This window comes from Bombina bombina, chromosome 1, assembly GCF_027579735.1.
Source record: "Bombina bombina isolate aBomBom1 chromosome 1, aBomBom1.pri, whole genome shotgun sequence".
Taxonomy (NCBI): Eukaryota; Metazoa; Chordata; class Amphibia; order Anura; family Bombinatoridae; genus Bombina; species Bombina bombina.
In genome coordinates this window covers 1,551,148,816-1,551,174,015 of record NC_069499.1, presented here as the reverse complement: position 1 = coordinate 1,551,174,015, position 25,200 = coordinate 1,551,148,816, and the positions used below count along the sequence as shown (strand labels likewise).

Genomic DNA, 25,200 nt, shown 5'->3' with positions numbered 1-25,200 from the left:
TCGGTCTGGTACCGGAAAAACCTCTATCGAGGAAGGTACCTCAAAATATTTGTTTAGCTTACTGGATTTATTCGGATTAACTACGACCATAGTGTCGCTGTCATCTAATGTAGCTAAAACCTCCTTAAGTAACAGACGGAGGTGCTCAATCTTAAACCTGAAGGATAAAACTTCAGTATCAGTAGTAGGAATTACACTGTCAGAGTCTGAGATTTCACCCTCAGATGCTACCGAAGGCTCTTCCTCAGACTTCTGGGAGGGAACATCCGAAATAGCAACAACTGCGTCATTAACCTCACCTACTGAATGTCTACATTTCCTCTTGCACTTCACCTGCAACATGGGGAAAGGCAGATAAAGCATCAGAAACTGCAGAAGACATGAGAGAAGCGATGTCTTGCAGCGTAACTCCAGGGGGAGTTAAAAAGGAAGCACAGGGCACTGCATGTGTGGGTGATACAAGTTGGGACGCTTGAGGAGAAAGCTGCGGCATGTATTGAACATTGTCATTAAACTCCTGAACAGTATCCCCTTTGGAGAATGTTGGCTCAGAAAAAAGTCTATCCCTGTAATTTAAAGTTCTCTCAATGCATGAGGAACAGAAAGGGATTTGTGGTTCCACATTGGCATCAAAACACAAACCACACAGAAAGTAACATTTTGCAAAGTCTCCTGGTCCATACTGACTCACAATGAGTCCAAATATCAAATAAAATTTTACAGGAAAAAAAAACGTTACTGTCACAAATAATAAACGGTAACTTTTTTTTATCTGCAGAAATTACAGAACGCTAAACAAATACTGCAGATCACCTCTACACCTCAGCAGCTTAGCTAAGGTGCCTACCTGCCTGATGACACCAGTCCTTTCTTAGCAGGAACCGCTTTCTGATAACGGATCTGGACCCAAGAATAACAGAAGAAAAAAATTGGACTTGCATATGATAAGCGCAATACGTGTACTATCAACAGGAGCTGCACTGTTTTCTCTTCCGATCAACAGGAAGTACAGGAAAAAAGGCGCTGCCTCCTCTAGAAACGCCCATTGTGGGCGTCACAACAGTCGTCTCCCGGTCGGCATTTTTTACTAAGTGAAACCACCGGGAGAAAAACCACCAACATGCCTAATAATAAAATGTATAGCCCCAGTGCCTGCGTCGAGCCGTCTATACAAGAAGCCCCAAAACCCCTGAGCCTTTGTATGTGTCCTATATAATAAAGTGCTTCCTTAGTCTGAGTCCTTTATTCCCAGAAAATAAAGTAAGCACTTACCTCCTCGTCTGCCCAACAGCAAGGCAGCTCCCAGGTTTAAGAGGTCCTCTCCCTCCCATGGACCTGTGAAAAGAGAGAATTGGCTGAGTAATTTTGCTCAGACTTTCAGTGTGAGGGCAGCAACAATATGGGAGGCGTAGTGAGAATTATGTCCTACAAGTTCCCATTGCTCTAAAGCCACCAATGCTCTACTGAAGATACTGATATGGACTAAGGACAAAGCAGCACAATCTTGTACTACTTTAAAAATAAAAAACTCTTGATTGAAGAATCTTTTTCTAACACCTAAAATTACCACCTCCTTGCTCTTAACGTAGGCAAAGAAAATGACTGGGGTGGGAGGGAAAGGAGGTGATATTTAACAGCTTGGCTGTGGTCCTCTTTGCCGCCTCCTGCAGGGCAGGAGTGATATTCCCAATAGTAATTATGATGATCCGTGGACTCATCGTGTCATTAAAATTAAACTGCCGAATTGTAATTAAAGAGGGCGAGGTCGTGGACTCTCCATGCCCAGAAAGAAAGAAATTTATCAGGTAAGCATAAATTATATTTTCTTTCCTATGGCATGGAGAGTCCACAACATCATTCCAATTACTAGTGGGAACCAATACCCAAGCTAGAGAACACGGAATGAAAAGGGAGGGAGAACAAGGCAGGAGGACCTAAATTGAAAGCACCACTACTTGAAGAACCTTTCTCCCAAATGAAGCCTCAGCCTAGGCAAAAGTATCACATTTGTAGAATTTGGAAAAAGCATGCAAAGAGGACCATGTTATTGCCTTGCAAATCTGCTCCACAGAAGCTTCCTTTTTGAAAACCCAGGAAAGGAGACAGCCCTGAGCCGTAATTCTCTCAGGGGGCTGTTGTCCAGCTGTCACATAAGCCAACCGAAAAACATTCCTTAGCCAAAAGTAAAGAGAAGAAGAAGAGGCCATCTGGCCTTTCCGTTATTAGAGAAGACAACAAAAAAGGGCATTAGACTGACGATAAAACCTAATTGCCTGTAGATAGACTTCAGAGAACGCACAACATCCAGGTTGTGCAACAAAGGTCTTTCTGAGAAGAAAGATTAGGACAGAGCCAAAAAACGACAATTACTCAATTAGTATAGCCGTCTTAAACCACCTTAGGAAGAAATCTCAAATTAGAACCGCCTTATCGGCATGAAACATAAGCCAAAAGCTCTGAGACTCTACAAGCAAGAGTAAACAAAACTTATCAACAGTGCATAGGCTCAAACAGAACCTGCTGTAGAACCCTAAAATCAAGATTAAGTCTCCATGGAGGAGCAAATGTCTTAAACACAGGCCTGAATCTGCCCAAGGCCTGAACAAAGGATTAAACATCGGGCAAGACTGTTAGATGTTTATACAAAAGAAACGACAGGGCCGAGAACTGACCGTTCAGAGTACTGACTGACAAACCCTTCTCCAGGACCTCCTGAAGAGAAAACTAAGCACGGGGACTCAGAGAGAAAAAACCCTAGCTACACATTAATAAAGGTATATACGCCATACCGTATGGTAAAAACTTGCGTGTTACTGACTTACGAGCCTGAATCATAGAACCAATAGCTTTCATGGAAAACCCTTATCTGGACAAGATTAAGCATTCAATTTCCAAGCAGTCAGCTTCAGAGAATCTAAGAATGGATGGAGGAAAGGACCCTGAAGGAGAAGGCCTTCCTCAGAGGAAACTTCCAAGAGGGAAGGAACGACATCTACACCAGATTCGCGAACCAGATTCTGCGAGGCCAGACAGGGGCGAGAAAAATCACTGACGCCCTCTCCTGTTTGATACAAACTATCACCCAAGGAAGAAGGGCAAATGGAAGAAAAAGCAGGTACACGAGACCGAAGTCCCAATAAATCAGCAGAACATCGATCAGAGCTGATTGCAGATCACTGATCTTGACCCATATTCTGGAAGATTGACGTTTATACAAGACGCCACCAGATCCAATTATGGAACTCCCCACCTGAGAGTTATCATAGAGAATACTTCCGGAAGAGAGGCCACTCCCTTGGATACAAACATCTGCCTACTTAGATAACCCACTTCCCAGTTGACCACCCCTGGGATAAGGATGGCAGAGAGGAGACAATTGAGAGACTCCATCTACTGAAGAATGCAAGTCACCTCCTACATTCCGTGTTCTCTAGCTTGGGTATTGGTTCCCACTAGTAATTGGAATGATGTTAGTTTCTCCCTGATGGTTGAAATATGCCATCGAAGAGAAGAGTCCGATAGGAATTTGATAAACCAAATGAAAACTCAGATGAGGCCAAGCTGTTAAAACATTTAAGAATGTTCTCAACTCTAAAATATTTATTAGAAATAAGACTCCTCCTCAGTCCAAAGTCCCTGAGCTCTTAATGATTCCAAACTGCTCCCCAGCCCGACAGGCTGGCATTCATGGTCACAATCTCCCAAGATGGTCCTAAGAAGCATGTGTCCTTGGACTGAAGATCCTGGGAGATCCACCAGGACAGAGAGTCCCTTGTCTGGGAGTCTGGAACTATTCTCAGGGAGAGGTCAGAGTGGTCTCTATTCTATTGTCTGTGCAAGCAAAACTACCGAACACCATCAGTCGTACACAGAGCCACTGATGGACGTACAGAGGCCTGAAGAGAAGACAAGCCGCAAGAGTCTAATGATTCTGACTCCATCAAGAAAAACCTCATGGAAATCGAGACTATGATCGTTCCCCAAATAACATACCCCAGTAATTCACTGAGGAACTCGTGGTAGCGGAGAAACAACAACAGAGAATCCATATTAGATTCTGTTAAAGGAAAAAGGAGGCAACTTAACCAAGCTATCGTTCAGGTACAGAGGCACCGTGATTCCCTGATATCTAGCCACTGCCAGAAGAGCCCCTAGAACCGTGTAAAAATTTGAGGGGCAGTAGCAAGTCCGAAAGGAAGGGCTACAGATTGGAAGAGTTTGTCCAAAAGACAAACCGAAGGAATAGGAAATGTTCCATGTCAATAGGAACATGAAGATACATGTCCTTCAGGTCAATGGCAAACATGAACTAACCCTCCAGAACTAAAGGGAGGATAGAACGGATAGTCTCCATTTGAAGGATTGAATCCAAGAAATGTATAAAAGGCATTTCAGATCAAAAATCTTCACACTTGAATCAAGCACCTAAATGTGCAGAATCCACTATAGATAAAAAAGTAAGAACAGGCTAAGATGCAACAGACCTAGGCCTAATACTTTCTGAAATGCAAAATATTAAAGAATCCTATCTAAAGAAGACAGGAAGAAAAGAATGTGACCAGTCAATCAAAGGACAAGTAGTTGTAGCAGGATTCAAACTGCTAACCGTACTAGGTAGCTAGGCTAACCTATCGATTTAATATTGTCCAAAGGGATTCCTAAGGTACTAAGGAAAACATATGACCTAGGACCATAAGATGTCATGGGCATAAGAACAAATCTCCTCAGTTTGAGAAAAGGAAATAATCCCCTTAGAGCCCCAAAAAATACTGGGCTCCTAATATATATATATATATATATATATATATATATATATATATATATATATATACATATATATATATATATATATATATATATATATATATATATATATATATATATATATATATATATATATATACAGTATATATATATATATATACACACACACACACACACATACATACATATATAATATATAATGTCGGACAAAATATAAAGTCTAAGACAAATGTGAGTCCGATGGGACAAAGAATATCACAGACCACAAAAAAAAGTCTCTCCACATGAGAAAGATAATATAAGTCCCTATACATAGAATAGGAAAAATACATGTCACAGAAATCAGGTAAACATTATCTCAAATCAGAGAGATAATATACAGACTCTGTACAAGGAAGGATAACCTATATTGTCATATATACATAATATGGTATATTAACAACATTATTATGTTGAGCCCATATAGAAATAAAATATCGCAGCATCTTAAGGTCACTTAGAAAAACTAAGTATATTGTATGCATATTACATAATACCAATACTGAGATAGAAAAGGTATTGCACTCATATACACGAGAAAACATAATAAAATTGAACATGTGCACATTAAAACTACCACAAAATGGTGGCTAATAACAGGGAAAACCATCCCCAGGATTAACACAGGGGGTACACCCTATCTGCACGCATCAGAAAAAGGATACTTGGATAACTTATTCTACTACCATAAATTACCACAAGATGGCAGCAAAGGCTAAGAAATCCCAGAAAGTTTCTGGTCTGGAAGGTGCAGAAAATTTACAGTATAAAAACAGAAACTTAAAAACACCTAAAAGTGCACCAACATACATTTAAATGCATATTAGGAAAAATAAAACATTAAAAATGTTATCCTCATGCCCATACCCAATAGAGGGTAAGATAGATAAAATTTAATATACTGTATTGAAACTGCCACCATGCAGATTCATATTGCTGACTTGTGGCATAATCTAAACACAAAAGCTAATATAGAACAAGTTTGGGGGAGGAAGGACACTAAACTCCCTTCTAGTTTTAAATCACACTATATGAGACACCGAAAAGAGCTGAACTTCACAGCTTGCAGTGTACACTGAATCCCTCTCCTACAACATCAGAAACCCCCCAACAGGCTGCCGACAACGCTAAAATTGTATTGCGAAAAAGAGCAAGACATAATTAAAAGAAAGGGCTGCATAATTACTTCAGCAAAAACGGGGATCTCTGGGTGTAAAGAGAGACAGCGCACGCCCATATCCGGAGCATAGGCCACGCCCACTCCATAGCGTGCGGACTGAGCCACACATAGTCCTCTTGAAAGAAAATAAGGAAGACGCCATAATGATCATACTTGTTTTAACCCTTTGAGTGCTGACGACAGCTCTGAGCCATAGCTAGCACTCACCCACCTTGAGGGAAATCTGGGGGCTCCCACTGACTCCCACCCCGGCGACCTGGCCTGTGATGACGTCACTGCGCAACTTTATTTAAAAATTGCAATGGAGAGTATAGGGAAATGGGGGTATGCTGCTTAGAAGCCTGTATCTCAGGCATCTAAGCAGCTACAGACCCCCAAGGCCCAATGTTGGACAGGTCGCCTAACCTTTCCAACGTTATAAGTCTTGGGGATCTGAAGAAAAAAAATATTAAAAAAAAAAAATATTTAAAAAAAAAAAATTTCAATTCCAGCTTAGCACCCAGGTGGGATAATAAATAGAAAGGGAATAATTATGAGTCCCCTTATTCACACACATTGGCGGCTAAACTGTTCTATAAGATATCCTTAATAAAAGATATACCATTTTACTGAGACCTTGTCTAATATAAAACAATCAACGCACTTATACTAGAAAAGTGTCAGCCTATTTTTAGCCGCTCGAAAAGGTCTTCAGCCGCACAGAGACCTGTACCTACAGCCCATTAAGTAAATCCCAAAAAGTAAAGAGATTTTTAAACTCTCCAATATTAGCAGGGAGGACTAATCCCCAATGTGCTTGAACCTTCTCACCTAGAAGGGAATAAGCACTTACCTTATGGAGATCTCAGCTGCAGGGCAGGCATATCATAACAGGTCTGACAGATTCAGACGACCTCCGTCAAGGACCTGGATCCAGCTGCAAGGCAGGAACAGCTTCTTTAGGTGTGATAGACCCTCCACTCTCTATCAGGGACCTGAAAAAAAAAAAGAAAGAACAGAGTAACCAACCCTGGCTTTCTATGAAGGGGTAGCAATAATGTTAGAAATAAAGCAAGGGACAACCTTGCCACTTTCTAACTGCTAATAGCCACCACTACTCTTACTAAAGAGATTGACATGGACACAGCATAGCCCCTAATCCTTGCTTGCAGGGAAAAGTACCCATTAAAGGATTAACTATCTTCAGTCACCAACTTCGCACATCCTCCATTGACAGAGGCAAAGAGAATGACTGGGGATTATGGGTAAGGGAAGTTACACTTAACAGCTTTGCTGGGGTGCTCTTTGCCTAATCCTGCTGGCCAGGAGTTGAATATTCCACTAGTAATTGGAATGACATTGTGGACTCTCCATGCCATAGGAAAGAAATTGTATTGTTTAAAAATATAGATAATCCCTTTATAACCCATTCCCCAGTTTTGCATAACCAACACAGTTATATTAATACACATTTTACCTCTGTGATTACCTTGTATCTAAGCCTCTGCAGACTGCCCCCTGATCACATTACTTTTTATTATATATTGACTTTCATTTTATACAATTAGTGCAGTGTCTGCCACAACCCACGGGCGTGAGTACAATGTTATCTATATGACTCACATGAACTAGCACTCCCCTGTGGTGAAAAGCAAATAAAATAGCATATGATAAGAGGCTGTCTTTAGTGGCTTAGAAACAGGCATAAATTTAGAGGTTTTAAGGTAATAAAGTTTATTAAACTATACAAAATTTGGTATTGACTGTCCCTTTAAGTATTGGACTTTGGTTTACAAACAGATAAGATAAGGAAGCTAGTGTGTGTACACAACGTGATAAAATAACAAGATCTGATTTTACCTGCAAGCTCAACCCATTTTAATGGGCTGGGGTGCAGTCTGGAATTCCCTGAAGGCTCAGGGAACCTGGACTCCAACGGAGTCTCAGTTGCCAATCAATATTCTGGAACTGAGAGCAATTTTCAATGTGCTTCAGGCGTGGCCTCAGCTGGCCCTGACCAAGTTTATAATAATTTCATATACACAAATAAACCTGAAAATGTAATTTCTCATATAGTTTATTCTATGCTGGTATAGCAAGTCATTGAAAATACATTAAGGGGAAAACTATTTTTACAGTATACTGTCCCATTAACATAGTTGCGTTGAGCCGCAGTACTCTAATAGCAACATTGAAAACAATCATTACAAACACAACACTTAGGAAACAGGACCCTTAAACAGGTATATGGTTTTATATCAGTTTTATTAGGATAAAGTAGTCTTGCTGGATAGAATGAGAGGCATTTCAGAAACCTCGCAGAGGGACTGGCTATAGGAAATTGCGTGCGCTCTAGAAGCAGGGTCTTGTCTCGCAGTCGAGTCTCACTGTTTCAGAGCTGATGAGGTTGTCTAATTTTACATTTTCTTTAACCCTTTGGCTGCTAAGCCATTTCCCACCTGGGTGCTAAGCTGATTTTGATCCTTTTTTTTTTTTTTTTTTTACTTTTTAAAATACATTTATTTTTTATACTTTTTACTTTTACCCCAGCAATCTGGCCTGAATAGTGAGAGGCATCACCGGGGCTTCTCGTTTTGCGTGGTAACGTCACGTGCAATGACGGTATAAGTCTTGGGGGTCTGTAGCTGCTTAGATGCCTGAGATACAGGCATCTAAGCAGCATGCCCCATCTCTCTCCATTGTTCATTTTAAATAAAGTAGGTGGGAGCCCCCAGATTGCCCTCAAGGTGGGTGAGTGCTAGCGACGGCTATGAGCGATTACCTGTATCTAAGCCTCTGCAGATTGCCCCCTTATCTCAGAGCTATTTATAGACTATTAGCCAATCAGTGCTGACTCAAATAACTCTAAGGGATTGAGCACAATATTATCTATATGGCACACATGAACAAGCAGCATTTTGCTGTGAAAAAACATAAAAATGCCTGAGATAAAGGCAGGCCTACAGGGGCTTTGAAATTTTGATGTTTAAAGGTTATAAAGTATATTAATATAACGGTGTTGGTTATGCAAAGCTGGGGAATGGGTAATAAAGGGATTATCTATCTTTACTCCAAAATTGTTATTGTTTAAGACCGTCTGTTTTCCATTTTTATGTTTTATTTTTTGCATGTTAGAGTGGATGGATATACTGTATGTGTGTGTGTATGTATATATATGGGAAATCTTTTTATAGTAATGTTTGTTTAGTATATTAAAGGGACAGTCTAGTATAAATTAAACTTTCATTATTCAGATAGGACTTGTAATTTTAATCAACTTTCCAATTTACTTTTATCATCAAATTTGCTTTTTTCTCTTGGTATTCTTAGTTTAAACTAAACATAGGTAGGCTCATATGCTAATTTCTAAGCCTTTGAGGGCTGCCTCTTATCACATGCTTTTTAAATCTCTTTTCAACACAAAGAGACAGAAAGTACACGTGGGCTATATAGATAACACTGTGTTCAGGCACAGAGGGTTATTTAAGATTTATCCCATCACAATGCTAAATGCAAGACAATAAATAATAAACAGTCACAGTCATGTGATCAGGGGGCTGGAAGAAGGTTCCTAGATACAAGGTAATGACAGAGGTAAAAAGTGTTGGTTATGCAAAACTGGGGAATGGGTAATAGAAGGATTATCTATCTTTTAAAACAATAACAATTCTATGGTAGACTGTCCCTTTAAAGAGACAGTCTACTCCAGAATTTGTATTGTTTAAAAAGATAGATAATCCCTTTATTTCCCATTCCCCAGTCTTGCAGAACCAACAATGTTATATTAATACACTTATTACCTTGTATCTAAGCCTCTGCAGACGTCCCCGTTATTTCAGTTCTTTTGACAGACTTGCATTTCAGCCAATCAGTGCATAAACAACTCCATGGGAGTGAGCACAATGTTATCTACATGACACACATGAACAAGCACTGTCTGTGCAAAACTCTCAAAAGAGGCGGCCTTCAAGGGCTTAGATATTAGCATATGAGCCTACCTAGGTTTAGTTTGCAACAAAGAATACCAAGAGAACAAAGTAAATTTGATGAAAAAAGTAAATTGGAAAGTGGCTTAAAATTGCATCCCCTATCTGAATCATTTAATTTTGACTAGACTGTTCCTTTAAGCTGTTTTTGTGATGCTGGTATTGTTTACAGTAGAACTTGTTTTATGCTGCAATTAGTGAACGGTTTCAAGATAGGAGCAGATCCACTGATCATAAAGGAGCTGATCATGTGACTGGCAAATATGACAAGGAGCTGATCATCTGACTGACAACTGTGACAAGGAGCTGATCATGTGACTGACAATTGTGACAAGGAGCTGATCATGTGACTGACAACTGTGACAAGGAGTTGATCATGTGACTGACAATTGTGACAAGGAGCTGATCATGTGACTGACAACTGTGACAAGGAGCTGATCATGTGACTGACAATTGTGACAAGGAGTTGATCATGTGACTGACAAATATGATAAGGAGATGATCATGTGACTGACAACTATGACAAGGAGCTGATCATGTGACTGACAACTATGACAAGGAGCTGATCATGTGACTGACAATTTGCAAGGAGCTGAGCATGTGACTGACAATTGTGGCAAGGAGCTGATCATGTGACTGACAACTGTGACAAGGAGTTGATCATGTGACTGACAACTGTGACAAGGAGCTGTTACAAACCTATGAATTGCATACTTTTCAAGTTGCGATGTTGGGACAAGTTTTTTAAGCAAGATACTAGTTTAAAGGGATATGCAACCAAAATTAATATCCCTAATTAAAAAGTATTCTTTTTATTTTATTAGCTGGCTGAGCATCATGGGAAATGTAGTTCCAAAACCTCTGGAGGGTCAAGTTTGAGGATGTCTGATATAGAGTATAAATACATGAAGACAAAACCTAGCAGATGGGGACAGAAGGATTACAAGACCCTGCTTCCTAGAGAACAATCTACGTACAGCATTTATCAGTCATTAAATAGCCACTCAATCTATTTGTTCAGCTACATGAGCTTTGCATACACCAACCTCTGAGAGCTCCATCCACAAGGTACGGGGATTGGAGGCTGTGCCATGATGCACCTCCACACCAGGCAATGTGTTGCTGTCCAGGGCACGCATAGTGCGCATAGTCTGGATGTCCTGCAGAGCAATGCTGCAATGTGGGTTCTAAAAGAATAAGATGGGTCAGACACTGTAAAAGACAAGTGATGGACATCAGGTATGTTCCTAGTGCTTGTTAGGTACAAGTGGTGGACATCAGGTATGTTCCTAGTGCTTGTTAGGTACAAGTGATGGATATCAGGTATGTTCCTAGTGCTTGTTAGGTACAATGATGGATATCAGGTATGTCCCTAGTGCTTGTTAGGTAAAAGTGATGGATATCAGGTAGATTCCTAGTGCTTGTTAGGTACAAGTGATGGATATCAGGTATGTCCCTAGTTTTTGTTAGGTACAAGTGATGGATATCAGGTTTGTTCCTAGTGCTTGTTAGGTACAAGTGATGGATATCAGGTATGTTTCTGGTGCTTGTTAGGTACAAGTGATGGATATCAGGTGTGTCCCTAGTGCTTGTTAGGTACAAGTGATGGATATCAGGTATGTCCCTAGTGCTTGTTAGGTACAAGTGATGGATATCAGGTATGTGCCTAGTGCTTGTTAGGTACAAGTGATGGATATCAGGTGTGTTTCTGGTGCTTGTTAGGTACAAGTGATGGATATCAGGTATGTTTCTGGTGCTTGTTAGGTACAAGTGATGGATATCAGGCATGTTCCTAGTGCTTGTTAGGTACAAGTGATGGATATCAGGTTTGTTCCTAGTGCTTGTTAGGTACAAGTGATGGATATCAGGTGTGTTTATAGTGCTTGTTAGGTACAAGTGATGGATATCAGGTGTGTTTATAGTGCTTGTTAGGTACAAGTGATGGATATCAGGTGTGTTTCTGGTGCTTGTTAGGTACAAGTGAGGATATCAGGTATGTTCCTAGTGCTTGTTAGGTAAAAGTGATGGATATCAGGTATGTTTCTGGTGCTTGTTAGGTACAAGTGATGGATATCAGGTATGTTTCTGGTGCTTGTTAGGTACAAGTGATGGATATCAGGTATGTTTCTGGTGCTTGTTAGGTACAAGTGAGGATATCAGGTATGCTCCTAGTGCTTGTTAGGTACAAGTGATGGATATCAGGTATGTTTCTGGTGCTTGTTAGGTACAAGTGATGGATATCAGGTATGTTTCTGGTGCTTGTTAGGTACAAGTGATGGATATCAGGTGTGTTTCTGGTGCTTGTTAGGTAAAAGTGACGGATATCAGGTATGTTTCTAGTGCTTGTTAGGTACAAGTGATGGATATCAGGTATGTTTCTGGTGCTTGTTAGGTACAAGTGATGGATATCAGGCATGTTCCTAGTGCTTGTTAGGTACAAGTGATGGATATCAGGTTTGTTCCTAGTGCTTGTTAGGTACAAGTGATGGATATCAGGTGTGTTTATAGTGCTTGTTAGGTACAAGTGATGGATATCAGGTGTGTTTATAGTGCTTGTTAGGTACAAGTGATGGATATCAGGTGTGTTTCTGGTGCTTGTTAGGTACAAGTGATGGATATCAGGTATGTTTCTGGTGCTTGTTAGGTACAAGTGATGGATATCAGGTATGTTTCTGGTGCTTGTTAGGTACAAGTGAGGATATCAGGTATGTTCCTAGTGCTTGTTAGGTACAAGTGATGGATATCAGGTATGTTTCTGGTGCTTGTTAGGTACAAGTGATGGATATCAGGTATGTTTCTGGTGCTTGTTAGGTACAAGTGATGGATATCAGGTGTGTTTCTGGTGCTTGTTAGGTACAAGTGATGGATATCAGGTATGTCCCTAGTGCTTGTTAGGTACAAGTGATGGATATCAGGTATGTTCCTAGTGCTTGTTAGGTACAAGTGGTGGATATCAGGTGTGTTTCTGGTGCTTGTTAGGTACAAGTGATGGATATCAGGTATGTTCCTATTGCTTGTTAGGTACAAGTGATGGATATCAGGTATGTTCCTAGTGCTTGTTAGGTACAAGAGAAGGATATCAGGTATGTTCCTAGTGCTTGTTAGGTACAAGTGATGGCTATCAGGTGTGTTTCTGATGCTTGTTAGGTACAAGTGATGGATATCAGGTATGTTCCTAGTGCATGTTAGGTACAAGTGATGGATATCAGGTATGTTCCTAGTGCTTGTTAGGTACAAGTGATGGATATCAGGTATGTTCCTAGTGCTTGTTAGGTACAAGAGAAGGATATCAGGTATGTTCCTAGTGCTTGTTAGGTACAAGTGATGGATATCAGGTATGTTCCTAGTGCTTGTTAGGTACAAGTGATGGCTATCAGGTGTGTTTCTGATGCTTGTTAGGTACAAGTGATGGATATCAGGTGTGTTTCTGGTGCTTGTTAGGTACAAGTGATGGATATCAGGTATGTCCCTGGTGCTTGTTAGGTACAAGTGATGGATATCAGGTATGTTCCTAGTGCTTGTTAGGTACAAGTGATGGATATCAGGTATGTTCCTAGTGCTTGTTAGGTACAAGTGATGGATATCAGGTATATCCCTAGTGCTTGTTAGGTACAAGCGATGGATATCAGGTATGTCCCTAGTGCTTGTTAGGTACAAGTAATGGATATCAGGTATGTTCCTAGTGCATGTTAGGTACAAGTGATGGATATCAGGTGTGTTTATAGTGCTTGTTAGGTACAAGTGATGGATATCAGGTATGTTTCTGGTGCTTGTTAGGTACAAGTGATGGATATCAGGTGTGTTTCTGGTGCTTGCTAGGTACAAGTGAGGATATCAGGTATGTTCCTAGTGCTTGTTAGGTACAAGTGATGGATATCAGGTATGTTTCTGGTGCTTGTTAGGTACAAGTGATGGATATCAGGTATGTTTCTGGTGCTTGTTAGGTACAAGTGATGGATATCAGGTGTGTTTCTGATGCTTGTTAGGTACAAGTGATGGATATCAGGTGTGTTTCTGGTGCTTGTTAGGTACAAGTGAGGATATCAGGTATGTTCCTAGTGCTTGTTAGGTACAAGTGATGGATATCAGGTATGTTTCTGGTGCTTGTTAGGTACAAGTGATGGATATCAGGTATGTTTCTGGTGCTTGTTAGGTACAAGTGATGGATATCAGGTATGTTTCTGGTGCTTGTTAGGTACAAGTAATGGATATCAGGTGTGTTTCAGGTGCTTGTTAGGTACAAGTGACGGATATCAGGTATGTTTCTAGTGCTTGTTAGGTACAAGTGATGGATATCAGGTATGTCCCTAGTGCTTGTTAGGTACAAGTGATAGATACCAGGTATGTTCCTAGTGCTTGTTAGGCACAAGTGATGGATATCAGGTGTGTTTCTGATGCTTGTTAGGTACAAGTGATGGATATCAGGTGTGTTTCTGGTGCTTGTTAGGTACAAGTGAGGATATCAGGTATGTTCCTAGTGCTTGTTAGGTACAAGTGATGGATATCATGTATGTTTCTGGTGCTTGTTAGGTACAAGTGATGGATATCCGGTATGTTTCTGATGCTTGTTAGGTACAAGTGATGGATATCAGGTATGTCCCTAGTGCTTGTTAGGTACAAGTGATGGATATCAGGTATGTTCCTAGTGCTTGTTAGGTACAAGTGATGGATATCAGGTATGTTCCTAGTGCTTGTTAGGTACAAGTGATGGATATCAGGTGTGTTTCTGATGCTTGTTAGGTACAAGTGATGGATATCAGGTGTGTTTCTGGTGCTTGTTAGGTACAAGTGATGGATATCAGGTGTGTTTCTGATGCTTGTTAGGTACAAGTGATGGATATCAGGTGTGTTTCTGGTGCTTGTTAGGTACAAGTGAGGATATCAGGTATGTTCCTAGTGCTTGTTAGGTACAAGTGATGGATATCATGTATGTTTCTGGTGCTTGTTAGGTACAAGTGATGGATATCAGGTATGTTTCTGATGCTTGTTAGGTACAAGTGATGGATATCAGGTATGTCCCTAGTGCTTGTTAGGTACAAGTGATGGATATCAGGTATGTATGTCCCTAGTGCTTGTTAGGTACAAGTGATGGATATCAGGTATGTTCCTAGTGCTTCTTAGGTACAAGTGATGGATATCAGGTATGTTCCTAGTGCTTGTTAGGTACAAGTGATGGATATCAAGTATGTCCCTAGTGCTTGTTAGGTACAAGTGATGGATATCAGGTATGTTCCTAGTGCTTGTTAGGTACAAGTGATGGATATCAGGTATGTCCCTAGTGCTTGTTAGGTACAAGTGATGGATATCAAGTATGTTCCTAGTGCTTGTTAGGTACAAGTGATGGATATCAGGTATGTTCCTAGTGCTTCTTAGGTACAAGTGATGGATATCAGGTATGTTCCTAGTGCTTGTTAGGTACAAGTGATGGATATCAAGTATGTCCCTAGTGCTTGTTAGGTACAAGTGATGGATATCAGGTATGTTCCTAGTGCTTGTTAGGTACAAGTGATGGATATCAGGTATGTCCCTAGTGCTTGTTAGGTACAAGTGATGGATATCAAGTATGTTTCTAGTGCTTGTTAGGTACAAGTGATGGATATCAGGTATGTTTCTGGTGCTTGTTTGGTACAAGTGATGGATATCAGGCATGTTCCTAGTGCTTGTTAGGTACAAGTGATGGATATCAGGTTTGTTCCTAGTGCTTGTTAGGTACAAGTGATGGATATCAGGTGTGTTTATAGTGCTTGTTAGGTACAAGTGATGGATATCAGGTGTGTTTATAGTGCTTGTTAGGTACAAGTGATGGATATCAGGTGTGTTTCTGGTGCTTGTTAGGTACAAGTGATGGATATCAGGTATGTTTCTGGTGCTTGTTAGGTACAAGTGATGGATATCAGGTATGTTTCTGGTGCTTGTTAGGTACAAGTGAGGATATCAGGTATGTTCCTAGTGCTTGTTAGGTACAAGTGATGGATATCAGGTATGTTTCTGGTGCTTGTTAGGTACAAGTGATGGATATCAGGTATGTTTCTGGTGCTTGTTAGGTACAAGTGATGGATATCAGGTGTGTTTCTGGTGCTTGTTAGGTACAAGTGATGGATATCAGGTATGTCCCTAGTGCTTGTTAGGTACAAGTGATGGATATCAGGTATGTTCCTAGTGCTTGTTAGGTACAAGTGGTGGATATCAGGTGTGTTTCTGGTGCTTGTTAGGTACAAGTGATGGATATCAGGTATGTTCCTATTGCTTGTTAGGTACAAGTGATGGATATCAGGTATGTTCCTAGTGCTTGTTAGGTACAAGAGAAGGATATCAGGTATGTTCCTAGTGCTTGTTAGGTACAAGTGATGGCTATCAGGTGTGTTTCTGATGCTTGTTAGGTACAAGTGATGGATATCAGGTATGTTCCTAGTGCATGTTAGGTACAAGTGATGGATATCAGGTATGTTCCTAGTGCTTGTTAGGTACAAGTGATGGATATCAGGTATGTTCCTAGTGCTTGTTAGGTACAAGAGAAGGATATCAGGTATGTTCCTAGTGCTTGTTAGGTACAAGTGATGGATATCAGGTATGTTCCTAGTGCTTGTTAGGTACAAGTGATGGCTATCAGGTGTGTTTCTGATGCTTGTTAGGTACAAGTGATGGATATCAGGTGTGTTTCTGGTGCTTGTTAGGTACAAGTGATGGATATCAGGTATGTCCCTGGTGCTTGTTAGGTACAAGTGATGGATATCAGGTATGTTCCTAGTGCTTGTTAGGTACAAGTGATGGATATCAGGTATGTTCCTAGTGCTTGTTAGGTACAAGTGATGGATATCAGGTATATCCCTAGTGCTTGTTAGGTACAAGCGATGGATATCAGGTATGTCCCTAGTGCTTGTTAGGTACAAGTAATGGATATCAGGTATGTTCCTAGTGCATGTTAGGTAGAAGTGATGGATATCAGGTGTGTTTATAGTGCTTGTTAGGTACAAGTGATGGATATCAGGTATGTTTCTGGTGCTTGTTAGGTACAAGTGATGGATATCAGGTGTGTTTCTGGTGCTTGCTAGGTACAAGTGAGGATATCAGGTATGTTCCTAGTGCTTGTTAGGTACAAGTGATGGATATCAGGTATGTTTCTGGTGCTTGTTAGGTACAAGTGATGGATATCAGGTATGTTTCTGGTGCTTGTTAGGTACAAGTGATGGATATCAGGTGTGTTTCTGATGCTTGTTAGGTACAAGTGATGGATATCAGGTGTGTTTCTGGTGCTTGTTAGGTACAAGTGAGGATATCAGGTATGTTCCTAGTGCTTGTTAGGTACAAGTGATGGATATCAGGTATGTTTCTGGTGCTTGTTAGGTACAAGTGATGGATATCAGGTATGTTTCTGGTGCTTGTTAGGTACAAGTGATGGATATCAGGTATGTTTCTGGTGCTTGTTAGGTACAAGTAATGGATATCAGGTGTGTTTCAGGTGCTTGTTAGGTACAAGTGACGGATATCAGGTATGTTTCTAGTGCTTGTTAGGTACAAGTGATGGATATCAGGTATGTCCCTAGTGCTTGTTAGGTACAAGTGATAGATACCAGGTATGTTCCTAGTGCTTGTTAGGCACAAGTGATGGATATCAGGTGTGTTTCTGATGCTTGTTAGGTACAAGTGATGGATATCAGGTGTGTTTCTGGTGCTTGTTAGGTACAAGTGAGGATATCAGGTATGTTCCTAGTGCTTGTTAGGTACAAGTGATGGATATCATGTATGTTTCTGGTGCTTGTTAGGTACAAGTGATGGATATCCGGTATGTTTCTGATGCTTGTTAGGTACAAGTGATGGATATCAGGTATGTCCCTAGTGCTTGTTAGGTACAAGTGATGGATATCAGGTATGTTCCTAGTGCTTGTTAGGTACAAGTGATGGATATCAAGTATGTTCCTAGTGCTTGTTAGGTACAAGTGATGGATATCAGGTGTGTTTCTGATGCTTGTTAGGTACAAGTGATGGATATCAGGTGTGTTTCTGGTGCTTGTTAGGTACAAGTGATGGATATCAGGTGTGTTTCTGATGCTTGTTAGGTACAAGTGATGGATATCAGGTGTGTTTCTGGTGCTTGTTAGGTACAAGTGAGGATATCAGGTATGTTCCTAGTGCTTGTTAGGTACAAGTGATGGATATCATGTATGTTTCTGGTGCTTGTTAGGTACAAGTGATGGATATCCGGTATGTTTCTGATGCTTGTTAGGTACAAGTGATGGATATCAGGTATGTCCCTAGTGCTTGTTAGGTACAAGTGATGGATATCAGGTATGTATGTCCCTAGTGCTTGTTAGGTACAAGTGATGGATATCAGGTATGTTCCTAGTGCTTCTTAGGTACAAGTGATGGATATCAGGTATGTTCCTAGTGCTTGTTAGGTACAAGTGATGGATATCAAGTATGTCCCTAGTGCTTGTTAGGTACAAGTGATGGATATCAGGTATGTTCCTAGTGCTTGTTAGGTACAAGTGATGGATATCAGGTATGTCCCTAGTGCTTGTTAGGTACAAGTGATGGATATCAAGTATGTTCCTAGTGCTTGTTAGGTACAAGTGATGGATATCAGGTATGTTCCTAGTGCTTTTTAGATACAAGAGAAGGATATCATGTATGTTCCTAGTGCTTCTTAGGTACAAGTGATGGATATCAGGTATGTTCCTATTGCTTGTTAGGTACAAGTGATGGCTATCAGGAGTGTTTCTGATGCTTGTTAGGTACAAGTGATGGATATCAGGTGTGTTTCTGGTGCTTGTTAGGTACAAGTGATGGATATCAGGTATGTTCCTAGTGCTTGTTAGGTACAAGTGATGGATATCAGGTATGTTCCTAGTGCTTGTTAGGTACAAGTGATGGATATCTGGTATTTCCCTAGTGCTTGTTAGGTACAAGTCATGGATATCAGGTATGTCCCTAGTGCTTGTTATGTACAAGTGATGGATATCAGGTATGTTCCTAGTGCTTGTTAGGTACAAGTGATGGATATCAGGTATGTCCCTAGTGCTCGTTAGGTACAATGATGGATATCAGGTATGTTCCTAGTGCTTGTTAGGTACAAGTGATGGATATCAGGTATGTTCCTAGTGCTTGTTAGGTACAATGATGGATATCAGGTATGTTCCTAGTGCTTGTTAGGTACAAGTGATGGATATCAGGTATGTTCCTAGTGCTTGTTAGGTACAAGTGATGGATATCAGGTATGTCCCTAGTGCTTGTTAGGTACAAGTGATGGATATCAGGTATGTTTCTGGTGCTTGTTAGGTACAAGTGATGGATATCAGGTGTGTTTCTGGTGCTTGTTAGGTACAAGTGATGGATATCAGATGTGTTTCTGGTGCTTGTTAGGTACAAGTGACGGATATCAGGTGTGTTTCTGGTGCTTGTTAGGTACAATGATGGATATCAGGTATGTTCCTAGTGCTTGTTAGGTACAATGATGGATATCAAGTAGGTCCCTAGTGCTTGTTAGGTGCAAGTGATGGATATCAGGTATGTTCCTAGTGCTTGTTAGGTACAAGTGATGGATATTAGGTATGTTCTTAGTGCTTGTTAGGTACAAGTGATGGATATCAGGTATGTTCCTAGTGCTTGTTAGGTACAAGTGATGGATATCAGGTGTGTTTCTGGTGCTTGTTAGGTACAAGTGATGGATATCAGGTGTGTCTCTGGTGCTTGTTAGGTACAAGTGATGAATATCAGGTATGTTTATAGTGCTTGTTAGGTACAAGTGATGGATATCAGGTGTGTTTCTGGTGCTTGTTAGGTACAAGTGATGGATATCCGGTATGTTTCTGATGCTTGTTAGGTACAAGTGATGGATATCAGGTATGTTCCTAGTGCTTGTTAGGTACAAGTGATGGATATCAGGTATGTCCCTAGTGCTTGTTAGGTACAAGTGATGGATATCAAGTATGTTCCTAGTGCTTGTTAGGTACAAGTGATGGATATCAGGTATGTTCCTAGTGCTTGTTAGGTACAAGAGAAGGATATCAGGTATGTTCCTAGTGCTTGTTAGGTACAAGTGATGGCTATCAGGAGTGTTTCTGATGCTTGTTAAGCACTAGGAACATACCTGATATCCATCACTTGTACCTAACAAGCATCAGAAACACTCCTGATAGCCATCACTTGTACCTAAGAAGCACTAGGAACATACCTGATATCCATCACTTGTACCTAAGAGGTACAAGTGATGGATATCAGGTATGTTCCTAGTGCTTGTTAGGTACAAGTGATGGCTATCAGGAGTGTTTCTGATGCTTGTTAGGTACAAGTGATGGATATCAGGTGTGTTTCTGGTGCTTGTTAGGTACAAGTGATGGATATCAGGTATGTTCCTAGTGCTTGTTAGGTACAAGTGATGGATATCAGGTATGTTCCTAGTGCTTGTTAGGTACAAGTGATGGATATCAGGTATGTCCCTAGTGCTTGTTAGGTACAAGCGATGGATATCAGGTATGTCCCTAGTGCTTGTTAGGTACAAGTGATGGATATCAGGTATGTTCCTAGTGCATGTTAGGTACAAGTGATGGATATCAGGTATGTTCCTAGTGCTTGTTAGGTACAAGTGATGGATATCAGGTATGTCCCTAGTGCTTGTTAGGTACAAGTCATGGATATCAGGTATGTCCCTAGTGCTTGTTAGGTACAAGTGATGGATATCAGGTATGTTCCTAGTGCTTGTTAGGTACAAGTGATGGATATCAGGTATGTCCCTAGTGCTTGTTAGGTACAATGATGGATATCAGGTATGTTCCTAGTGCTTGTTAGGTACAAGTGATGGATATCAGGTATGTTCCTAGTGCTTGTTAGGTACAATGATGGATATCAGGTATGTTCCTAGTGCTTGTTAGGTACAAGTGATGGATATCAGGTATGTTCCTAGTGCTTGTTAGGTACAAGTGATGAATATCAGGTATGTCCCTAGTGCTTGTTAGGTACAAGCGATGGATATCAGGTATGTCCCTAGTGCTTGTTACGTACAAGTGATGGATATCAGGTATGTTCCTAGTGCTTGTTAGGTACAAGTGATGGATATCAGGTATGTTCCTAGTGCTTGTTAGGTACAAGTGATGGATATCAGGTATGTTCCTAGTGCTTGTTAGGTACAAGTGATGGATATCAGGTATGTCCCTAGTGCTTGTTAGGTACAAGTGATGGATATTAGGTATGTCCCTAGTGCTTGTTAAGTACAATTGATGGATATCAGGTATGTCCCTAGTGCTTGTTAGGTACAAGTGATGGATATCAGGTATGTTTCTGGTGCTTGTTAGGTGCAAGTGATGGATATCAGGTATGTTTCTGGTGCTTGTTAGGTACAAGTGATGGATATCAGGTGTGTTTCTGGTGCTTGTTAGGTACAAGTGATGGATATCAGGTGTGTTTCTGGTGCTTGTTAGGTACAAGTGACGGATATCAGGTGTGTTTCTGGTGCTTGTTAGGTACAATGATGGATATCAGGTATGTTCCTAGTGCTTGTTAGGTACAATGATGGATATCAGGTATGTCCCTAGTGCTTGGTAGGTGCAAGTGATGGATATCAGGTATGTTCCTAGTGCTTGTTAGGTACAAGTGATGGATATTAGGTATGTTCTTAGTGCTTGTTAGGTACAAGTGATGGATATCAGGTATGTTCCTAGTGCTTGTTAGGTACAAGTGATGGATATCAGGTGTGTTTCTGGTGCTTGTTAGGTACAAGTGATGGATATCAGGTGTGTCTCTGGTGCTTGTTAGGTACAAGTGATGAATATCAGGTATGTTTATAGTGCTTGTTAGGTACAAGTGATGGATATCAGGTGTGTTTCTGGTGCTTGTTAGGTACAAGTGATGGATATCAGGTATGTTTCTGATGCTTGTTAGGTACAAGTGATGGATATCAGGTGTGTTTCTAGTGCTTGTTAGGTACAAGTGATGGATATCAGGTGTGTTTCTAGTGCTCGTTAGGTACAAGTGATGGATATCAGGTATGTCCCTAGTGCTTGTTAGGTACAAGCGATGGATATCAGGTATGTCCCTAGTGCTTGTTAGGTACAAATGATGGATATCAGGTATGTTCCTAGTGCATGTTAGGTACAAGTGATGGATATCAGGTATGTTCCTAGTGCTTGTTAGGTACAAGTGATGGATATCAGGTATGTCCCTAGTGCTTGTTAGGTACAAGTCATGGATATCAGGTATGTCCCTAGTGCTTGTTAGCTACAAGTCATGGATATCAGGTATGTTCCTAGTGCTTGTTAGGTACAAGTGATGGATATCAGGTATGTCCCTAGTGCTTGTTAGGTACAATGATGGATATCAGGTATGTTCCTAGTGCTTGTTAGGTACAAGTGATGGATATCAGGTATGTTCCTAGTGCTTGTTAGGTACAATGATGGATATCAGGTATGTTCCTAGTGCTTGTTAGGTACAAGTGATGGATATCAGGTATGTTCCTAGTGCTTGTTAGGTACAAGTGATGGATATCAGGTATGTCCCTAGTGCTTGTTAGGTACAAGCGATGGATATCAGGTATGTCCCTAGTGCTTGTTACGTACAAGTGATGGATATCAGGTATGTTCCTAGTGCTTGTTAGGTACAAGTGATGGATATCATGTATGTTTCTGGTGCTTGTTAGGTACAAGTGATGGATATCCGGTATGTTTCTGATGCTTGTTAGGTACAAGTGATGGATATCAGGTATGTCCCTAGTGCTTGTTAGGTACAAGTGATGGATATCAGGTATGTTCCTAGTGCTTGTTAGGTACAAGTGATGGATATCAAGTATGTTCCTAGTGCTTGTTAGGTACAAGTGATGGATATCAGGTGTGTTTCTGATGCTTGTTAGGTACAAGTGATGGATATCAGGTGTGTTTCTGGTGCTTGTTAGGTACAAGTGATGGATATCAGGTGTGTTTCTGATGCTTGTTAGGTACAAGTGATGGATATCAGGTGTGTTTCTGGTGCTTGTTAGGTACAAGTGAGGATATCAGGTATGTTCCTAGTGCTTGTTAGGTACAAGTGATGGATATCATGTATGTTTCTGGTGCTTGTTAGGTACAAGTGATGGATATCCGGTATGTTTCTGATGCTTGTTAGGTACAAGTGATGGATATCAGGTATGTCCCTAGTGCTTGTTAGGTACAAGTGATGGATATCAGGTATGTATGTCCCTAGTGCTTGTTAGGTACAAGTGATGGATATCAGGTATGTTCCTAGTGCTTCTTAGGTACAAGTGATGGATATCAGGTATGTTCCTAGTGCTTGTTAGGTACAAGTGATGGATATCAAGTATGTCCCTAGTGCTTGTCAGGTACAAGTGATGGATATCAGGTATGTTCCTAGTGCTTGTTAGGTACAAGTGATGGATATCAGGTATGTCCCTAGTGCTTGTTAGGTACAAGTGATGGATATCAAGTATGTTCCTAGTGCTTGTTAGGTACAAGTGATGGATATCAGGTATGTTCCTAGTGCTTTTTAGATACAAGAGAAGGATATCATGTATGTTCCTAGTGCTTCTTAGGTACAAGTGATGGATATCAGGTATGTTCCTATTGCTTGTTAGGTACAAGTGATGGCTATCAGGAGTGTTTCTGATGCTTGTTAGGTACAAGTGATGGATATCAGGTGTGTTTCTGGTGCTTGTTAGGTACAAGTGATGGATATCAGGTATGTTCCTAGTGCTTGTTAGGTACAAGTGATGGATATCAGGTATGTTCCTAGTGCTTGTTAGGTACAAGTGATGGATATCTGGTATTTCCCTAGTGCTTGTTAGGTACAAGTCATGGATATCAGGTATGTCCCTAGTGCTTGTTATGTACAAGTGATGGATATCAGGTATGTTCCTAGTGCTTGTTAGGTACAAGTGATGGATATCAGGTATGTCCCTAGTGCTCGTTAGGTACAATGATGGATATCAGGTATGTTCCTAGTGCTTGTTAGGTACAAGTGATGGATATCAGGTATGTTCCTAGTGCTTGTTAGGTACAATGATGGATATCAGGTATGTTCCTAGTGCTTGTTAGGTACAAGTGATGGATATCAGGTATGTTCCTAGTGCTTGTTAGGTACAAGTGATGGATATCAGGTATGTCCCTAGTGCTTGTTAGGTACAAGCGATGGATATCAGGTATGTCCCTAGTGCTTGTTAGGTACAAGTGATGGATATCAGGTATGTTCCTAATGCATGTTAGGTACAAGTGATGGATATCAGGTATGTTCCTAGTGCTTGTTAGGTACAAGTGATGGATATCAGGTATGTTCCTAGTGCTTGTTAGGTACAAGTGATGGATATCAGGTATGTCCCTAGTGCTTGTTAGGTACAAGTGATGGATATTAGGTATGTCCCTAGTGCTTGTTAAGTACAATTGATGGATATCAGGTATGTCCCTAGTGCTTGTTAGGTACAAGTGATGGATATCAGGTATGTTTCTGGTGCTTGTTAGGTACAAGTGATGGATATCAGGTGTGTTTCTGGTGCTTGTTAGGTACAAGTGATGGATATCAGATGTGTTTCTGGTGCTTGTTAGGTACAAGTGACGGATATCAGGTGTGTTTCTGGTGCTTGTTAGGTACAATGATGGATATCAGGTATGTTCCTAGTGCTTGTTAGGTACAATGATGGATATCAAGTAGGTCCCTAGTGCTTGTTAGGTGCAAGTGATGGATATCAGGTATGTTCCTAGTGCTTGTTAGGTACAAGTGATGGATATTAGGTATGTTCTTAGTGCTTGTTAGGTACAAGTGATGGATATCAGGTATGTTCCTAGTGCTTGTTAGGTACAAGTGATGGATATCAGGTGTGTTTCTGGTGCTTGTTAGGTACAAGTGATGGATATCAGGTGTGTCTCTGGTGCTTGTTAGGTACAAGTGATGAATATCAGGTATGTTTATAGTGCTTGTTAGGTACAAGTGATGGATATCAGGTGTGTTTCTGGTGCTTGTTAGGTACAAGTGATGGATATCAGGTATGTTTCTGATGCTTGTTAGGTACAAGTGATGGATATCAGGTATGTTCCTAGTGCTTGTTAGGTACAAGTGATGGATATCAGGTATGTCCCTAGTGCTTGTTAGGTACAAGTGATGGATATCAAGTATGTTCCTAGTGCTTGTTAGGTACAAGTGATGGATATCAGGTATGTTCCTAGTGCTTGTTAGGTACAAGAGAAGGATATCAGGTATGTTCCTAGTGCTTGTTAGGTACAAGTGATGGCTATCAGGAGTGTTTCTGATGCTTGTTAGGTACAAGTGATGGATATCAGG

General features: G+C 40.6%; 1 protein-coding gene across 1 annotated transcript in view; it reads right to left on the bottom strand.

Moving 5' to 3' along the window:
* MYO15B (myosin XVB) overlaps window positions 1-25,200 on the bottom strand; it is a 214,696-nt gene that overhangs the window by 7,621 nt on the left and 181,875 nt on the right. Inside the window, exon 44 of the mRNA XM_053722137.1 lies at window positions 10,995-11,135. Coding sequence (XP_053578112.1) covers window positions 10,995-11,135 — 141 coding nt within the window. The remainder of the gene's footprint in view (window positions 1-10,994; window positions 11,136-25,200) is intronic.